Raw genomic sequence first — 21,044 nt, forward strand, 5'->3', positions numbered from 1 at the left:
GGACCTGTTGTGGCGGTATGCAAACTGTAGAGGGTCCAGTGAGTCGGGTAGTGCAGAGCAGATGAAGTCCCTGACCAGCTTCTCGAAGCATTTGCTTACGATGGGGGTCAGGGCTACAGGTCGCCAGTCGTTCAATGAGGAGATGGTGGAGGATTTGGGTACAGGGACGATGGTGGCCATTTTGAAGCAGGCTGGGACTACAGACAGAGAGAGGGAAAGGTTGAAGATGTGCGTGAACACTCCAGCCAGCTGAGCCGCGCATGACCTGAGGACGCGGCCGGGAATCCCGTCCGGACCAGTAGCTTTGCGTGCGTTCACCTTCCTGAAGCACTTCCGCACATCCTCCTCAGACACAGTGTGCGCACTGACGTCATCCGCGGTGCGCACACTGTCCGGTCTCATGGTGTTCGCTGTGTCGAATCTAGCGTAGAATACGTTTAGATCCTCACACAGAGAGGCCATGGTCTGCGGTGTGCTGGTTTTCCCTCTAAAGTCTGTGATCGTGTTTAGTCCCTGCCACATACTCCGAGGGTTGTCAAACTGTTGTTCCACCCTGTCCCTGTACTCACGTTTGGCTGCTTTGATCGTCTTCCGGAGTTGGTAATGTGCGTGTTTGTAGTCCGATGTGTTCGCGGAGGCAAAGGCGGTGTTCCGTTTAATGTCATCTAGGCATGTCAAGAGAGGTTTTATTCAGATGCCATCCTTCTGCTTCAGTGGCAAATAAATTTGGCAGTCATTCGTATATACTTGTCTTTGAGTGAAGATTTAAGGTGATAAGACATGTAAATAACTGCAACTTGAATCTGTACTGAAGCTCAGTATTTGACACAGAGTTCATGTTCACTGCTGTAATAGCTAATAATGACTAATATAATAACTATAATATTGGCCATATTATATTTACATTACCAAAGTGATATGACTTTAGTCTCATGAACAACATTAGCTAATTGTTATCCATCCATCCATCCATCCATCTTCATCCGCTTTGTCCGGGGGGCGGGTCGCGGGGGCAGCAGCCTAAGCAAAGAGGCCCAGACCTCCCTCTCCCCAGCCACCTCCTCCAGCTTATCCGGGGGAATACCAAGGCGTTCCCAGGCCAGCCGAGAGATATAATCTCTCCAGCGTGTCCTGGGTCTGCCCCGGGGCCTCCTCCCGGTGGGACATGCCTGGAACACCTCACCCAGGAGGCGCCCAGGGGGCATCCTTGTCAGATGCCCGAACCACCTCAGCTGGCTCCTTTCGATGTGGAGCAGCAGCTGCTCTACTCTGAGCCCCTCCCGGATGGCCGAACTTCTCACCCTATCTCTAAGGGAGAGGCCAGCCACCCTTCGGAGGAAGCTCATTTCTGCCGCTTGTATCCGCGATCTCGTTCTTTCGGTCACTACCCACAGCTCGTGGCCATAGGTGAGGGTAGGGACGTAGATCGACCGGTAAATTGAGAGTTTCGCTTTTACACTCAGCTCCCTCTTCACCACGACGGACCGGTGCAGCGTCCGCATTACTGCAGCTGCAGCCCCAATCCGTCTGTCGATCTCCGGCTCCCTTCTCCCATCACTCGCGAACAAGACCCCGAGATACTTGAACTCCTCCACTTGGGGCAGGAACTCATCCCCGACCCGGAGTGGGCACTCCACCCTTTTCCGGCTGAGAACCATGGCCTCAGATTTGGAGGTGCTGATCCTCATTCCCGCTGCTTCACACTCGGCTGCGAACCGTTCCAGTGCGAGCTGGAGGCCCTCACCCGATGAAGCCAACAGAACCACATCATCTGCAAAAATCAGAGATGAGATTCTGAGGCCACCAAAGCGAAAGCCCTCCGCCACTTGGCTGCGCCTAGAAATCCTGTCCATAAAAATTATGAACAGAACCGGAGACAAAGGGCAGCCCTGGCGGAGCCCATCACCCACCAGGAACGAGTCCGACTTATTGCCGGCAATGCGAACCAAGCTCTTGCAACGGTTGTATAGGGATCGAATGGCCCGTAGCAATGGGCCAGACACCCCATATTCCCGCAACACCTCCCACAGGACACCCCGAGGGACACGGTCGAATGCCTTCTCCAAGTCCACAAAACACATGTAGACTGGTTGGGCAAACTCCCATGCACCCTCAAGTATCCTGGAGAGGATAAAGAGCTGGTCCAGTGTTCCGCGACCAGGACGAAAACCGCATTGTTCCTCCTGTATCCGAGGTTCGACTAACGGACGAACTCTCCTTTCCAGCACCCTGGCATAGACTTTCCCAGGGAGGCTGAGGAGTGTGATCCCCCTGTAGTTGGAACACACCCTCCGGTCCCCTTTCTTAAAGATGGGGACCACCACCCCGGTCTGCCAGTCCACAGGTACTGCCCCTGATCTCCACGCAACATTGCAGAGGCGTGTCAACCAGGACAGCCCTACAACGTCCAGAGCCTTCAGGAACTCGGGGCGGACCTCATCAACACCAGGGGCTCTGCCACCAAGGAGTTGTTTAACTGCCTCAGTGACCTCGCCCCCGGAAATTGGCGGGTCATTCCCCTCATCCCCAGACTCTGCTTCCTCCTCGGAAGACGTGTCAGTGGGATTAAGGAGGTCCTCGAAGTATTCCTTCCACCGCCTGACAATTTTCTCAGTCGACGTCAGCAGCGCTCCGCCAGCACTATACACAGTGCAGGTAGAGCACCGCTTTCCCCTCCTGAGACGTCTGACGGTTTGCCAGAATCTCTTCGAGGCAGTCCGAAAGTCTTTTTCCATGGCCTCTCCGAACTCCTCCCACATCCGAGTTTTTGCTTCAGCCACTGCCCGAGCCGCATTCCGCTTGGCCTGTCAATACCTGTCGGCTGCCTCCGGAGTCCCACAGGCTAACCAAGCCCGATAGGACTCCTTCTTCAGCCTGGTGGCTCCCTTCACCTCTGGAGTCCACCATTTGGTTCGGGGATTACCACCACGGCAGGCACCAACCACCTTGCGGCCGCAGCTCAATGCAGCAGCTTCGGCAATGGAGACGCTGAACATGGTCCATTCGGACTCAATGTCCCCAGTCTCCCTCGGAATGCTGTTGAAGCTCTGCCGGAGGTGTGCGTTGAAGATCTCGCGGACTGGGGCCTCTGCTAGACGTTCCCAGCACACCCTCACTACGCGTTTAGGTGCACCAGGTCTGTCCAGCGTCCTCCCCCGCCACCTGATCCAACTCACCACCAGGTGGTGATCAGTTGACAGTTCAGCCCCTCTCTTTACCCGAGTGTCCAGAACATATGGTCGCAGGTCTGCTGATACGATTACAAAATCGATCATCGACCTACGGCCTAGAGCGTCCTGGTGCCACGTGCACTTATGGACACTCTTATGTTCGAACAGGGTGTTTGTTATGGCCAAACTGTGGTTAGCACAGAAGTCCAATAACAGAGCACCGCTCGGGTTCAGATCAGGGAGGCCGTTCCTCCCAATCACGCCCCTCCAGGTCTCGCTGTCGTTACCCACGTGAGCATTGAAGTCTCCCAGCAGGACAACAGATCACCCTCCAGCACCCCCCCCCCCCCCCCCCCCCGGGACTCTAAGAAGGCTGGGTACTCTGAACTGCCACTCGGCGCATAAGCGCAGATGACAGTCAGGACCCGTTCCCCGACCCTAAGGCGCAGGGAACAAACCCTCTCGTCCACCGGGAAAAACCCCAACGTACCGGCAGCAAGCCGAGGGGATATTAGGATACCCACCCCAGCCCGCCGCCTCTCACCAGGGGCAACTCCAGACTGAGACAGAGTCCAGCCCCTCTCCAGGAGACTGGTTCCAGAGCCCAAGCCATGCGTAGAGGTGAACCCGACTATATCTAGCCGGTACCTCTCAACCTCACGCACTAACTCAGGCTCCTTCCCCACCAGAGAGGTGACATTCCATGTCCCTATTGCCAGTCTTGGCAGCCGGGGGTCAGTCCGCCAGGGCCTCCGCTCCTGGCCGCCACCCGGCACACAATGCACCCGACCCCTATGGCGCCTCCTGCGGGTGGTGGGCCTGCGGGAGGATGGGCCCATGTCTCCTCTTCGGGCTGTGCCCGGCCGGGCCCCATGGACTAAGGCCCGTCCACCAGACGCTCGCCCTCGGGCACCCTCCCCGGGCCTGGCTCCAGGGCGGGGCCCCGGTAACCCTATCCCGGGCAGGGTAAACTGTTCCCTCGGTGTCCTTTTCATAAGGGTCTTATGAATCGCTCTTTGTCTGGTCCCTCACCCAGGGCCAATTTGCCATGGGAGACCCTACCAGGGGGCAAAAGCCCCCAGACAACATAGCCCCTGGGATCCCTGTGACACACAAACCCCTCCACCACGATAAGGTAGCGATTCAAGGAGGGGAGCTAATTGTTATTTACTAGCTAATCTTAAATGACTGTTCAGTACAGAAATGAAGCCCAAAAATTATGTTTTACTGTCCTGTGGTCTCAGCCTCAGATACTTATCAAATCACACAAAGCTCTTGTAGAAACAAACAAACAAATGAAAAAAATATGTTCTCCTTCATTTCTGTCAAACAAAGTTGTATGACACGTTTGCAGCGGTTAGTATCATGGTTGCTAGGCAACCTGGAAAGCGCGACGGAGACTAGACCGTCCCATACAGCCCATGTGTTTGCAACAAACTTGCCGTTTATTTTGCAAATCGAGCTCAACACTGCCCCTAGCATCCTGGAGCACTTCCGTTGTGATTTGGAGTTTGTACGTGTTTTGGATTTTGCATGTGTTTTGGAGTTTGCATGTGTTTTGGAGTTTGCATGTGTTTTGCAGTTTGCATGTGTTTTGCAGTTTGCATGTGTTTTAGATTTTGTACGTGTTTTGGAGTTTGCATGTGTTTTGGAGTTTGCATGTGTTTTGGAGTTTGCATGTGTTTTGGAGTTTGTACGTGTTTTGGATTTTGCATGTGTTTTGGAGTTTGCATGTGTTTTGCAGTTTGCATGTGTTTTGGATTTTGTATGTGTTTTGGAGTTTGCACATGTTTTGGAGTTTGCATGTGTTTTGGATTTTGTACGTGTTTTGAAGTTTGTGCGTGCTATTTGGAATTTGTAAGTGTTTTGGAGTTTGTACATGCTTTGTCTCTAGGGGCCACCGTACATTACAGCCACAAACATGAATCAATTTTATTGGAATTCCACGTGAAAGACCAATACAAAGTGGTGTACACGTGAGAAGTGGAACGAAAATCATACATGATTCCAAACATTTTTTTTACAAATAAATAACTGAAAAGTGGGGTGTGCATAATTATTCAGCCCCTGAGTCAATACTTTGTAGAACCACCTTTTGATGCAATTCCAGCTGCCAGTCTTTTAGGGTATGTCTCTACCAGCTTTGCACATCTAGAGACTGAAATTCTTGCCCATTCTTCTTTGCAAAACAGCTCCAGCTCAGTCAGATTAGATGGACAGCGTTTGTGAACAGCAGGATTCCAATAAAATTGATTCATGTTTATGGCTGTAATGTGACAAAATGTGGAAAAGTTCAAGGGGGCCGAATACTTTTGCAAGCCACTGTATATATGTGCGTGTGTGTGTGCATATGTGTGTGTGTGTGTGTGTGTGTATGTATATATATATAGTCAGAAGGTCTTCATATAATGGCTGCTGAAAGACATTCAAGGGTCAGGCTACAGGGTGAGATTAAGAGGGATTCACTAAGTGTACTTAAGGCCAGCTCATAGTCAAAGTCCGCATATTGCTCTTGTCAGATAAAAAGGTTGCACCACTCAAATGTTTAACTACACTTTTCAAGAAGTGAAACATAAGGCAGTTTTTCAGCTTTCTGACCATGCGCTGCTGAAACATGAAACACGCAGTCCTCCCATTATAGTGCTCACTCTGTTCTTCATGCTTTAGAGCATGCACCTGATATTACCTCAGTTCTTTGTACACATGTAGAGTTACTTCAGTGATTCATAAAGGGGCTTTATAAATAAAACAGAGTTGCACTGACGTGATTTTCCCGTGGTGGTTATTGTACTATAATAAATCCACTTTTAATGATTTGAAAAGTACAAAGGACAACCGAGTGCTACACCCTACCTGACAGCATTATAGTTGGTAGTCCTTGAAGACTGCTGGTCCTTATCAAAGTTAGGACTATACCATCTGGTTACCAGGCTCCGGGATGTAGTCGGTGTGCCTGGTCTTGCTCTGGAGTGGTTTCAGTTATACCTTTCCAATAGAAATTTTAGTGTTTTTGAAAATCAGTTTATGTCATACTCTAAGGACCTGGCATATGGGGTGCCGCAGGGTTCAGTTCTGGGACTTATTCTTTTTCTCTTGTACATGTTACCTCTAGGACTTATAATTAGGCAGTTCCCCTTATCACTTCTATGCTGATGATATTCAGCTCTACTGCTCTTTTAAGCCGATGGAAGTCCAAAAACTTTTCTCTTTAATAAAATGTTTAGCTTCCATTGAACAGTGGCTTGGAGACAACTACTTGCAGCTGAACTCTGAGAAGTCAGAAACATTCATTATTGCCCCCGACAGCCAAATAGCTATAATCAAACAGCATCTTGGTTCTCTTGGCTCCTCTGTCCAGCCGAGTCTCAGGTATTTTGGTGTTATTTTTTTATTCCGCCAAGTCCCTAGAGCAACACTCTCGTCAGTTAATTAGGAACTGCCTTTTTCAGCTAAGAACTATCTCCAAACTACGAACTTTGTTGTCTAAATCAGAGTTAGAAATGGTTATTCATGCTTTTATTTTATGCTTAGATTACTGTAACAGTCTTTTTGTCTCTTTGAGCAAAAATAATCTTGATCGTTTCCAGTCAGTCCAGAATGCTGCTGCAAAGCTCTAAACAAAGACACGAAAAAGAGAGTACATTACACCAGTTTTATGCCCATTACATTGGCTTCCAGTAGAGCTGGGCGATATGAGATTTTTTCATATCACGATATGTTTTTTTCATTTCAGGCGATAACGATATCTATCACGATATAAGCCAAATAACTATATTTGTAAGATTTAAATGTGCCGTTGCTCACAAGTAAAATGTGAAATAATCAGCAGCTTGTTTTTAAATATTTATTTCCCATAATAAGTTCAACAGGGTAGATGTACTTAAGGAACATGAGACTTTTTCAGATAAATAAAGGCAAATATTGCAAACTACACAAAAGGCAGCCGCTAAAGCGTTTAAGTTTCAAAATAGAACAAATGAAACAGACTAAATTGTCAATTCCACTTAGAAACAAAATATTAATTCTAAAAATAAATCTTAGTTTGTTTTACAGAAGAACAGACAAAACGGACTAACTTTTGTCAATATCAAATAAACTGAGAACTAAAAGGAAATTCTCAGTCTCTCCTTGTTGTATAGCTTAGCTTTTCAAACAGTTTTAACAGTTACTTTAGTCTGACAAAAGCCGAATGACGAATTAGCGCTTCCAGTCAGAGACTGAGGCTACGTCCACACGTACACGGGTATTTTTGAAAACTGAGATTTTCCGTTTTCGTTTTAAAAAATAATCCCGTCCACACATAAAGGCAGAAATGAAGGAAAACGCTGCTATGAACATGCCAAAGCAGCAGGTGGCGCTAGATTCCTAACCGTGCAGAAATGTTGGCCAATCAGAAGTCTAGAAGCCTCGGTGGGAAAAAGTAAACAAAGCTGCGGCATAGAAGCAGAACCGAGTCGTATGTGTGGACCGACAGTAACTGTGTGTATATGTAAGCATTTAAACACTGCAGAGAGTAGAATTAACAGTAACAGTATTGTAGAAATTCATTTCACCGAAACAATAACGCGGCGCACAGTGTGACGCATGCACCAGTTTATTGTATTTCCAGACTTGCTTTCGGCACAATTTACAGTGCACGCTACTCTGTTTTTTGTCAGACTTGAAATAGCCGAAATACCTTCACACTACGGAACTTCTTTGGCTCTTCCGTTCGACAATCTCTCCGGCATTGGAACCATCATCTGTTTTCTCTTCGGTCACGCTCGGTTGATTTTTCTAGTCGGCACACTCATTTCCTCCATTATGCGCTGGCTCCATTACCCGCTGGCTGCTTCCCAAACAAACACACGTGCGGCTTGGCACTTGTGCTGTACGTAGCAAGTCACGCGACGTGACGCTGCGGCTGTGATTGGTTCAGCTCTGCGCTACTGAATTTGGATCGGCTGACCTTTTTTTTTTTTTTTTTTTTTTTAAGAGGACAAGAGCGGCGAGGTCTATCGCGATAGCTTAATTTCTCTATCGAGTAAAAGTTATATCGCGATACATATCGTTATCGTTCTATCGCCCAGCTCTAGCTTCCAGTAAATTTTAGAATTCAAAATCTTAGCATTGACTTTTAAAGCTCTGAATCATGATGCTCCTGCCTACATTTCTGATCTTTTAGAACCCCACGCCCCTCTCTGGAACCATGAGAACATCTAAGGCTGTTGGTAGTCCCACGAACACATTTTAAGACCAGAGGAGATAGATCTTTTAGATAGTCTTTTAGTGGTCTTAAATGCCATAAATCTGTTAATCTAGGCCTCGTCTTTTAACAGTTAACACTGTTAGAATGAGATTGCGGATACAAGCAAAAGAAATGAGCTTAGTATGAGGGGTGGGCAGGCTTTTCCTTAGCGATAAGGTGAGGAATTCAGTGATTTGGGAGGGGCTCAGAGTAGAGACCGCTAGTCCTTCACATCAAAAGGAGACAGATGAGGCCGTCACCTTCTGGGTAAGGTGTTCCAGTCAGGTATGTCCTACTGGGAGGAGGCCTCAGTGTAGACCCAGGAGAGATTACATTTATCAGCTGGATGATTTATTATTTTTAATATTATATTTTAACTTTTATTGAAATCGTTTCATTCATTTTCAAGCAACGTGCATCATTCATAATGCAAGACACAATGCACCACACTTTTCAGTCACGATTTAGTCGTTTTTCTAAAGTTATTTTTTGTCATATTTTAGTTATGCGTGAACATCTTTTGTAGTGGCTTGTTTTGTTATGATATTTAACATCAGTTTATTTTAAGTGTTTTTCTTCTTCTTCGCTGTCTGTCTGGAGTATGTTCATAATGCACGATGCGAGGTGAGGCATGATTCATTACTGAAGAATGTAATTAATGGTTCCAGTGCCTTTGGCCAAAGTCAAAGTAAACTTTATTGTTATCTCCGCTATATCCAATGCAGCATATAGAGAGACAAGACGACGAGGCTCCGGTTACATCAGTGCAAAAAAACCTAATAAATAGATATAAAAGAAGTAAGAAAATAAATATATTTGTTATTACAGAGGTGTGTTATTAGTTTTTGATGTTGTTCATTAAGCGGTTCTCAAATTTAACTTGATATCTAAGTACTTCTTAGCTTTAGACTAGTCAGTTAGTCTATTTTCCCCCCCACTTATTTAGTTGAATAAGAAATTAGTCGCCAGGAATATCCCTATTTATGATATACAGTATAAAATCATCACCATAAAAAAGGGTGCAATGTTGGTCATAAAAGTTATAATCTAATAAAATTTGACAAGTGTTTTGGCGCTCCATAGTAGCCCTCCGTACAATACAGGAACCATGTACCGTATTTCCCAGACTACAAAGCGCACCTGAATATTAGCCGCACAAGCTAAAATCAGGGGAAAATCCTGTTTTGTACATACATTAGCCGCACCTGACTAAAAGCCGCAGGTGTTTCAATGTTGACTTATCATATATAAGAGAATATGCACAAAAGGAATTGTCAGGAAAGAGATGGCTGTTTGGAGACACACCCCTTTTATTAATATTTTGAAAAACAAGTTATGGGTACATATTTGCACAACTTTTTAGGTATATGTAAAAGTAGCAGTAATTACAAGTACGAAACATGTACTGTGCTTCATAAACGAGTAACAAATGTAGTACATAACAATAACCTACAGCACATCAGAAAAATAGATTCGGCCTACCTTTTAGGCTCAGGTGCAGTGACACGGCTTTAACAAGAAGAAAAGTCAGTCATTCACCACCATCTTCCTGCGCACTAAAACCACCAAAGTCCTCTTCTCCAGTGTCGAAACGAACAGGCTCAGGATGGCTTCGTCATCCACTCTCAGCTCCTTTTCTTCGTTGTCACTTTCAAAACCAAAGAAATCCTCGTTGTCAGTGTCAGAGTCGAACACCCTCAGAAGGGCCGTGGCGGTGTCCTCCTCTTCATCATGCAGCAGTCCAGCCCTTCGAAATCCGTTGGTGATCATGGATGTTTTCACACTTTTCCACGCTGTTAGATTCCACCGGTGGAGTTGAGCATAACTTGCTTTTCGCAAGTTTATCATCCACACCTCCCGCTGAACGCGTAGCGCTACTTTGAGTTTGTTTTTCGCGCTACTTGTACGGCACTATGTTGCCTGGCGGATGGACATGTGACCAACATACCACTCTTGAACCCCGATACTGTGTGTCTGATCACATGCCCTTCCGCCAGGCAACGTAGTGCCGTACAACAGCGGAACAAACAAAACAAATTGTCTTACGATATGACAAAATCATGGACAATCCATAGAAAAGCCGCACCTGACTAAAAGCCGCAGGGTTCAAAGCTGGTGCAAAAAGTAGCGGCTTATAGCCCGACAATTACGGTAATAATTAAAATGTGAATAATCAAATGTGTCATTAATTAATTAAAATTTGAAATGCATAATTACCCAAGTTCTCCCCATGTTTGCATCGGTTCTCTCCAGGTACTCCGCCTTCCTCCCACAGTCCAAAGACATGCTGGTAGTGGGAGCCCACTACCCTGACAAAGATAAGCGGAAGAGAATGGATGAATAATTATCGAATTTATTTATATTTATTATTTATTTTGTTTTTCAATTTTAATTAACAATTGTCAGATTTAATTAATTATTCCAAATATGAAAAAACTGAAACTATGACAGTAAAACACTAACTCAGCTGATGTGTACAGAAACATTAGGTATTGGTGATGGCATCCGTCTTTAATATACAGTCTGTTTTATGTCTAGTAGCAATCTTGGAAAAGATTCACGTCTAACGTAAACAGTTCTACATTAAATATCTCGACAATGATTCAGAGCTGCATGAGGACCAGGTGATAAACATGTGAGGACTGGTCAATAAGCTAGCAGCTTTACTCCTGAGGTGACCAGCTGATCAGCGTCAGTTATCAGTTGTGCAAAAGATAAGATTTATTAATGCCAAACATGTGTATAGATATTGTAGTCTTTATGCAGTTTTGCTATATTATCTTTACACATTGGATAACAGGTATGTGGTGCGCGTAGTGTTGTTTTTTTGTTTTGGGTTTTTTTTTTTGCTGTCTGTTTTCCAAAAGCAAATTTTAGGCTGCATCTGTAAATTTCATATTTCAAATGTACTTTATGCATTTATAATAAGCCCTGCTCTTCCTAACCCAGCTGTCTTTCTGTCATTTTATGGTTTCTTTTGAATTTGGTCTCTCAGACCTTATTTCTATGGCAACAGATGGCAAAGTCCATCTTTGCAGAGTGTGTGTGTTTGTGTGTGAGTGCATGTCTCTGTTTGTATGTGACTGGGAGTGTGGGTATCAGGCCTTTTTTTTTTTTTTTTTAGGAAACATTTTCCATCATTAGCTATGAGACCATGTGTGACTTACAGCTAATGAGAAGGAACACTGTGGGTTCACCTTATGGCAGTTAGACACCACAATAACATGATCTAATAGTTGTGGTAGTTAAATGGAAATGTCTAGGATGTTGTGTGTAAGTATATCTGTTTGTTTAACATCTAATTATTGATTTCATGTGCTTTCACTAACTATATTTAGCCTTTAATTTATCCAGGTAAAAATGTCATTGAGATTAAAAATCTCATTTCTGAGAGAGTGTGTGTGTGTGTGTATATATATATATATATATATATATATATATATATATATATATATATATATATATATATGTATATATATATATATATATATATATATATATATATATATATGTATCAGTCATGTACTTGTTTTGAGGCTGTGGCTCAGGTGGTCGAGATGGTCTACGAAAGATTACCAGTGCCAAAGGAAAATCCCCAGCATCCCCCGATTCATCCATCAGAATGCGAGTGTGTGTGCATGAATCAAAGTTTGTTTTCCTTGACCACGAGAATTTGAACAAGCTTACAAATCCAGTAGCATTGCTGAAGACTGATGGTCTGAGTTTCAGCTGTCATGATGTGGCCATTAACTAACATGAACTTGTAGCTAAAGCTGTTCAGGTAAACATGGGAAGCAACTGGTTATTTGATTTGATTTGATTTAATATTCCTTTATTAGTCCCACAAGGGGAAATTTCATAAGGCTGCCGACCTATTGCACGCAATGGCGGCGCCATCTTACCCTCCGACCATACATACATTACACAAAAACGTCACATGGGGAAGACAGGTCAGAGAGGTATAACAATGGAAAATGCACCACATGAGGAAAGATAAGGAGAGAAAAAATAACTCCCCCCAGACTGAGCTCCAACAGGGAGATCAGTTTGAGAACAGAAAAAAACACCTCTGCACAAAGATCATGAAAAAACCCTTAATACACCAAAGAAACACATGACAAGCAACAGGGGTGGGTAAAGGGTGAGAGACAGCCCAATTAGACAGTACATGGCCCACAGCCTGTGTGCTGGTCTCCTTGATCCACCGCCAGCATCGGAAGGGAATAAGCGTCGAAGGCGTTTGGAGGGGGGATGAGTGTATGTCTGCATGTGTATATATGTCTGTGTGCGTGTGTGTGTGTGTGTGTATGTGTCCAGAGTTCAGCTGAGACAGTGTCCTTCGCCCTGCCAGGCTAAGTAAACAGTCTTCCAGCCAACCCAGGTGGCCTTGCATGGAATGGGAAGAACAGTCTAAACACAGTCGTTATCAGCAAGAACCCTGTTATCATGGTTCCGAATAGGTAGATATCTTCAGCACTCAGGCTCACCCAAGCCCAAACTTCTCATTGAGAAAGGGGTGTCAATTGCATTCAGAGACCAGTTGATCAAATCCATAATTCTCTTTTAGGTTTTAGAGAACAGACTGTGAGAGAGTGTTCCAGGGAAAAGTAATACAAAAAACACGAGACTAGACAAGGACATAGGCTAAGCAGGGAAGCTAAGGGAGAGGAAGAGGAGGAGAGGAGTGAAGTGCGACTGCCTTCATCAAGAGCAAGAGCAAGAACCTATTGCATAACATATTGTTATGGCTAAAGCTGATGCTAACCATAACCAAGCCCCAGAGCCAAGAATTTGTAATGCCCCGTCTCTGCTATATATGCATATGGATAACTGGGTTATTGCATTTCCCTGAATCTAAGCTGGAGGGCTCTTGGAAGCGATTTCAATGCACAATTATCTCCCCTTTTGTGTTTATTGGGTTGTAACTGTGGGAAACAGATGAAGGTATCATTGGTTACACTGTGTGACCCCGGTCAAGTATTATGCAAACCTGTCTGACAGGTTTACTGGGCTTCGTGCTATCGTCTCACCCCTGCAGATAGGCGGTGGTGTGGGGTGTGCATCACAATGGAGAGTTTCTTTTGTCGCCAAATGGAAGCAGCATCTATGTCTGCTCAAAGGAACAGAGAAACTCTCTGTTTGTCTAAGGTTCACATCACACTCTAAGGGCTCTTTGTTGTTGACATCAGTGAATGCTGTGGCATGCTGCCTCGCCCCTCCCACGCATCGATACCAATACTGCAAAAACATCCCTGAAAGGAAACGGCACAACACATCCTGCTAACCAGGATGCGTCGTGCCATAAAATAAAAAGCTGAAAAGTTGGTTTTAATATTTTATAACAAAATAATAACTTGCAACCTTGACTTGAAACATGATTTAATAAACATTCACTGGGAAGAAAGCAGGGCTTGTTAAACCAGAAACAACAAAAACTATTGTGAGCACTACTACAATGTGCTCCTTTCAACCCATTAGGTTAAGCAATGGCTAGGTGGTGTAGTGCTATTGGTGGCAATTTGCCATCCGTTTCCTACTTAACCTGTTTACAATGCACTTTTGTTGCTTATTTTTATTTACATGTTGAAAATAAAGCCATCAAAAGACTTTGAAATAAAAAACATACAAGCCACTTTCTCCGACATTTAGGCTCATAAACATTTTTCTTTCAAAATTTTTTGGTGAACTTGAACCTAATTTTGCTCTTTAACAAAATATCTTCAGGTATAACATGCTCTCACTCACAGTTTAAAGAAAACCAGTGGAATTTATTCCTCGATCTGAGATGAATAAAAACAAGCTCCCTGGAAAGGAGTCTAACTGTAGTCTAACTGAATCCATTTGGATAATGGGAACTGTGGGTTCCATTACCAGCTTCATCATCTTTCATCTGCTCCATTTAGAAGTTACCACAGTGGCTCATTTGCTTCCACCTCACGCTATCTCCATCGTCCTCCTCTGTCACACCAGCCCTCTGCATGTCCTCCTTCACTACATCCATGAACCTCCTCTGTGGCCTTCCTCTTTTCCTCCTGCCTGGAAGCTTCATCTTCAGCATCTTCCTCTGCACGTGTCTAAAAAATCTCAGCTTTGTGTCTCCAAACTGCCCAGCCTGAGTGGTCCCAGTTATACTCTATCCTTATTGGTTCAGGAATCATTGGCGCTGGAAGCTAAAAAACCTTTCATGCTTTTGCCATCGTACCTGCATGGAAAACAAAAGCTTATTGGGAAGTGTTTACAGCTTTCAATTATTTTGTTACAAACTCAAAGTCTTCTTTGTTTGTAGTTTTCAAAAATTACTAATGTGCTCGACTATTATATCATTTTAGCACATTCACTCTTCATGCTGTCCTCAGCAGGGCCGAGGCACAAATAATGTTAGGGAACTCCAGTCACCTGCTCAAAAAGCTCTTGGGGTAAACTATTTTTGTATTTCCTAATCAGAAATGTGACGCTACAGTACTCTCAGTCAAACTGACCCTGCTTAAGAAAGCTCTTAACTGAATTTGTGTCTCTAAGTACTAAAGAAAGGTGCTTCAATGTTTCCTTTATTGCCTCCTTCAGCAAGGGGGGTGCTTCACCATCCTTTATCAGAGGAAAAGCAATAAAGCCATGCAATCTTTTATGCAGCTCATCATGCAAACTGCTCTGCTGCTGTATTTCCCACCTTGTTTGAAACCATCACTAAACTTTGAAAAACTTGATAAACTCACATGGTAATGTTTCCACTATGTTACTTGTTCCCTCGTGTGAAGAGTGGGAGTGGTCTTATGTATTTTCTGTAAATAAAGATCATTAGAAAAAAAAATCAAGCTCTAGTGGAAGTCAGATTTCATTTCTTGTCTTAATTTTTGTATTTCCAGATTTCAGAATCATTAATTTTACTCAAAGACACTGGATGCCTTGATAAATGCAGCAGTTAACAGCATCACCTCTTCAGTAGAAAGTGGACATTTCTTAATATTTTCATTCACATTTTTGATTAATATATAATTTTTTTAAACCTTGATAGATATTTTCTCAGGCTTCTCCACATTTATGTAGTCTGAGAAGCAGCTGGACCTTAAAATTGTGCTTTTTCGTAATCAATCTTTGTGACGTTGTAGTTTGAGCAAAGTGAAGCAGGGACAGGTGCAAATTGCTTCATGTGCCCATTAACCATGTCTCTGGTGTGTTATATGACAAGTGACGAGCATTAAATGGAAGTGAATCGGGGTGAAAAACGGCTGCTGCAGAAAAGAGTCCTATCCATCTCCATAATCGTACAGCAGAGTGCTTTTAAATATTTATACTGGAAAGGGAAAAACTCAAAAATTACAAATAATAAGTGAGACTGGTTTTGTCCTTTTTTCCTGCCTGAAGGATGTTCCAGAATACTCAAATTTATGTAAAACTAATTTAAATGATAAAATCTGTGCTTTGGGACATTTTAACGAGGCTACATCGGCAAGGGGGGGAACCTGAGGGGTGTATTAAAAAAGTGAGATGCGAACTGCTCAGAACAAATCTTAGTTTGGATTCAAGTTTCAAAAGTTAAGCTCAGTCATTAAAGCTAAATAATGGGGCAGCACCACAGAAGAGAGGTGGGGAAAAAAGTTTGTAATAGCATAAAATCAAATCAACAAATGAGCCAGATCCACGACGCAGAGGAGAATTAGGACAGAACGCCTTAATGTGGGTTTACTTGTTGAGAAAATCAACATCTCGTGTTTTGCACGTGGAGACTGCTTTATTTGTTTTACATTTAGGTGGTATATGAGGTGATATTTTTATTTAGTTTGCTGTATATTAAAATATTGTACAAAGGATTTACTTTATACAATTTATTAGCATTTTTTTTAATCATATTGGAAATGAAACTTTTTAGATGGGTGAAGTGTATAAATCAATATTGCATTTTTTCTCTGTTCTTTAGAGATTGAAAAGGAGTAGGTGTAAAATATTGCAAAATCTTAACCTTTGCAGATTGGTTTTATTGGTTTCATCTTTTTGTTTTTGTCTCTTTAGATGACACTGATGGGCCTCCTCGTTCTCCTGCTACAGAGTGCCAGGTGAGAAAGAAACTCTAGACATAAGTTACTGTCAGGCTTTTCAAAGGTGTGTAGTACTTTTTTGTCCCTTGTCCTTGGGGTCAAAGTTGCTGTTACTGAAAACAATGGTAGATTCAGTTCAAATCAGTTTTATTATATAGCGCCAAATCACAACAACAGTCACCTCAAGGCACTTTCATATTCCAAGGTAAAGACTCTACAAAGTTAAAAAGAAATCCTATCAGGCTGTCTGAATGTTATGGGCAAGCATTTGGCGACAGTGGAAGGGAAAAATCCCTTTCAACAGGAAGGCAGGGATTAGGACAGTGAGACAACATCGCCACCTTCAGGTTAAGTTGTAATCACAATTTTACAGTGGACCCACTGTAAAAATTAAATAAATAGATGATAATGATAATAATTACAAATCTATAGTAGTTGGTGGGGAAAAAAGGAAATTTTGTTGTCATTAATTGTTTATTTAATACTAGTGGGGGATGTCTTTACCACGAAAACTGTAAAACTTTAAAAACTGTAAAAATTCAGTGAAAAGTCCAAAATTGACGTCCCTTTTCACATTTTCCAAAGTCATCCAGTGGGCCAGATTGAGTGTTTGCGGTGCTGCTTCTGGCCTCTGGGCCTTATGTTTGACATCCCAGCTTCGCAACAGCAACATGGGTGAAGAATGCTTAAAAGGGAGTCTTTTATGTGAATTAGATTATATTTATCTGGACCTGTAAAACAGTTATTAGCAATACTTTTAACTGACTTTCTGTGTTCCTCCTCATTCATCCCTCCAGCTGGTCCACCTGCTCGGCGTGGCTATCTACCGAGCCCTGGATTGGGGGCTGGATGACACTGAGGAGCGCGAGCTCAGCCCACAGCTGGAGCGCCTCATCGAACGCATGGCGGCAGGGGATCAAAGCGGAGGGGGCTACAGCACCGCCGGAAACGCAACAACAGATGAGGGGTACAGTGGACAGGAAGAGGAGGAGGAGGAGGTAGAGGAAGAGGAGGACCGGGAGGACATAATCAGGCCGGTGTGTACGTTCCGCCAGGTGATGGCGCTGTGTGCATCTCGACTGGCAAACCCAAGTCTGGCTCCGGAGCACTACCAGGCCGTCTGCAGGGCTCTGTTTGTTGAGACCCTGGAGCTGCAGACCTTCCTCGTCAAGATCAGAGATGCAAAGGAGGTACGCTGAGTTTGTTATCATCTCGTCATTTTATGTTTTGTTTTTTGTATTCATAGGATAGACTGGAATGTTAAAAAGAAGAAAAACAATAAAGAGTTGACTCAGCAGCGTAATGCAATCTCAGGTTTCAGCTGTCCTTGAAAGCATCAGGTGTGTGCCACCTGTAAACAGGTGTAAACAAGAATAACTGACACGCCACAGCTGCTGCTTCAGTGGTGTAGTGTTTGTGTGTGCCCTCTAAATGTGAAATTCTTACAGCCTTTCTCCATTAATATTCCTGTTTACATCCTGCAGACTGATAAATGACTGAAGAAGCCGCCTCCACAGTTTCCTCCAACTACTCAACCTTAAATCTGACTTGCGGCGTGTCACTGCAGTGTTTCTGCTTTTTGGTCGATATTTAGCAGAAACATGGTGCAGAAAGCTGTTTACATGAGTACATGCAGATGGTAGACTGACACTGTGTCATTCTAGCAGATCCAGATGAGGCAGAGAGCCTTCAGTCCAGAGTCGTTGTTAGTTAATACCTTTCTGTTTCAGCAGCTGTATCTCCGCCTGATTTTACCCTCCAACCCAACCCAAAAATTTTTAAAAAGGCAGGAGACAGGAGTCAGGCAGGAGTCTCCTTGAGCTGAAACTTTTGCAGATGACATTGTGATCTGTAGTGAGAGCAGGGTACAAGGCGCAGAGATGGTGAAGTTTAGATGAGTTTAAACACTTGAGGTCGACCATCCAAAGCAATGGACAGTGCACAAAAGAGGAGAAGAAGAGAGCATGAGACGGGTGGATTTGGTGGAGTGTCAGGGATGACTTGTGACAGAGGGATATGAGCAAGAGTGAAAATAAAATAATTTTAAAAGGGTGTTAAAATTGGAGCTTCCAGGCAGGGGGAAAATAAACCTCAGAGGAGATTCATGAATGTAGAGAAGGAGAACATGCAGAGGGTTGGTGTGCCCGAGGACGATGTGAGCGATGCTAGAATAAGATGGAGGCAGATGTTGCAACCCCTAAAGGGAGCAGCCAAATGAAGAAGAAGAAGACAACTGTCTGAATAATTTACTCAGGCGGGGCAACAAAAATGATATGAATGGCTTCATATGTATTGTTAGCAACTAACATTAGTGATGGTTTATTAATTAGCATTCACCCAAAATGACACGCTCACAGCTGTCCCATCAAGAACATATGGGAAGACTAATGAATGTAGACTTTATTCCGAGTCAGTCAGTGCAATATGCTGTAATTCTGGTTTCCACAACTTGATATATTATCAAGTTTTTGACTTGCTTACATCTTGATAGGTTTTCTGAAAAATTCCCGAAGCATCTCTATCACAAATACTTCAATTGATACTTTCATGTACACTTATTAGGTGCTAAAACAGTTGAAGTATTAGTGGACTTGCAGATGTTGAAAGCAATTAAAATGTCACATCAGCAGCTGAAGTGTAAACACTTCTGACAAAACACTGACAAATTGATTTGTGGATGCTTTTAAAATAAGTTAAAGTTATTCAAAGAATTCAGGGGGGGAAGAAGCAGGATGAGCTGGAACGTTTGGTTTTCATGGCCTTTATAAATGAATTTCTGTAAATAAGCTTTGGGTAACTGGATTTGTCTCCAGTGTCATATTTAACCATTTTATACCTTTTCTAAATTTGTAAAGTCAACAGAATCTCTGCAGTAATTTATGTTAGGGCAGGGCTATATGGCCAAAAATATTTATCACGATATACATTTGAAAATTTGCAATAACAATATAACTGACAATATAATTGACGCGAGACAAAATACAACTCCACAACTTTATTAGTGCAAAAAAAAAAACCCCATCAATGTATTTTCACTTAAACAAGCAGCTGTTTTTTATGTGCATTAAAGTTATATAAAAAATTAACAGTGCAAATGCAAATTCCTTGCTGACAGTTTAACCAAAAGGCATTTCCAGTGGAAACTCGTCGACATATCCTGAGCATAACCATGTATAATATCCACAAAACTTAAAAAGAGGTTATACACACACAATACGGGAATATTATGTTGAAGCACAGACCTGCTTTACTTACTATAGGTGGATGTGGGCATGTTTTAGAGGTAAAAATCAGTCGTCATGGACAACTGCTGCTGTCTACAAAAAAATGTTTTTGTTGCCCAGATGCTGAAGAAGATCTCATCAGAGGAATCTCTGGAAGACAGATCTACGGCTGAACTGGACACTCTGAAACACAGAGACTGGGTGAGGGGAGAATTCAGTCTGTGACAGGGAGGACAGCAGTGTTGTTGCTCTGACACATGCACATGAGTGGTGTTGTTGTTTGCGTATTGCTTAATGCCAGGCCCGTCTGTGGGTGCAGCTGATGAAGGAGCTCAGGCAGGGAGTGAAGCTGAAGAAGGTGCAGGAGCAGCCGTTCAACCCGCTGCCCACCGAGTTCAGCCTCACGCCGTTCGAGATGCTCATGCAGGACATACGAGCTCGCAAGTTCCAGCTACGCAAAGTTATGGTGAGAGTTCAGACATGATGTAAAGAAGCTGAAATCAGTGGAGGTGTTTTTGCAGAGTAAGCACTTAAAGCTCTGAAATGTTTTCACTGGAAACTTGATAGGAGTCATCTCAGGGCAGACAGGAATCAGACTAGAGGCCTTTTTCAGGCACCTTACTGCATCATGCATGTATTGTAAATTGGCTTCACTGCAGAAAGAAAATGTTGTATGGGAGGCATGCATGTGGCAGTGAATCATCTCGAGGCCTTCTACACAGGCAGATGCATAATTCAGCTTTACAATGCAAATATTAATAAAGGCCTTTCTCAGCCTTCTGCTGTTTTGGCAGCAGCTGCAGTTTTTTGAAAATACCAGCAGATTACAGCATGTGCTGTGATTGTGATTACAATTTCTATTTAACTTCTATACATTATAATGAGTATAGTATGGTGAGAGAGTCGGATATTTCTAATGTTCTGTTATAGTTTATAGGCAGCTTTGGATTCCAGAATATGCTCCTGGATGTGTGGAGTCTGTTTTATCTGCTTTGACTATGTGATGTTTATAACATGTTGCAATGTACTTTGATCAAGAGGCCAAAAAAGAGTCGCTGCTATCCATCTTAGCCTTCTGTCTATCTTGACAAAAGTTAGACTTAGGAAGTAAGCTCTGCATTGTTTCCTGGCTTATTCAGGTGGACGGTGATATTCCTACTAGAGTGAAGAGAAATGCTCATGAACTGATCCTGGATTTCATCAGATCAAGACCTCCACTTAAACCAGTAAGTGGGTTTAGGGGTTTTTTCCTCTCTCTGCGTTCTTGGCTAGCTTAGTGTTAGCACGCTGTCTGTGCAGGTGCTTGCAGAGAGCTGAAGTTATGTTAGCAGTGTAATGCTTCTGTCATGGATGCAGTCTCCACTTTACCATCGTGCGCTCGTGTTTTTGT

General features: G+C 43.4%; 1 protein-coding gene across 3 annotated transcripts in view; it reads left to right on the forward strand.

The window, feature by feature from the left end:
- The window catches only part of spire2 (spire-type actin nucleation factor 2), a 61,811-nt gene that overhangs the window by 15,702 nt on the left and 25,065 nt on the right, over nucleotides 1–21,044 (forward strand). For 2 of the 3 annotated variants that reach the window (XM_026172629.2, XM_080304076.1), the window contains exons 2-6: nucleotides 16,405–16,448; nucleotides 17,228–17,620; nucleotides 19,775–19,855; nucleotides 19,956–20,120; nucleotides 20,794–20,880. In XM_026172629.2, the coding sequence (XP_026028414.1) occupies nucleotides 16,405–16,448; nucleotides 17,228–17,620; nucleotides 19,775–19,855; nucleotides 19,956–20,120; nucleotides 20,794–20,880 (770 nt within the window). The remainder of the gene's footprint in view (nucleotides 1–16,404; nucleotides 16,449–17,227; nucleotides 17,621–19,774; nucleotides 19,856–19,955; nucleotides 20,121–20,793; nucleotides 20,881–21,044) is intronic. The other variant, XM_080304075.1, reaches the window with a different exon arrangement.

This window comes from Astatotilapia calliptera, chromosome 7 (genome assembly GCF_964374335.1).
Source record: "Astatotilapia calliptera chromosome 7, fAstCal68.1, whole genome shotgun sequence".
Taxonomy (NCBI): domain Eukaryota; kingdom Metazoa; phylum Chordata; class Actinopteri; order Cichliformes; family Cichlidae; genus Astatotilapia; species Astatotilapia calliptera.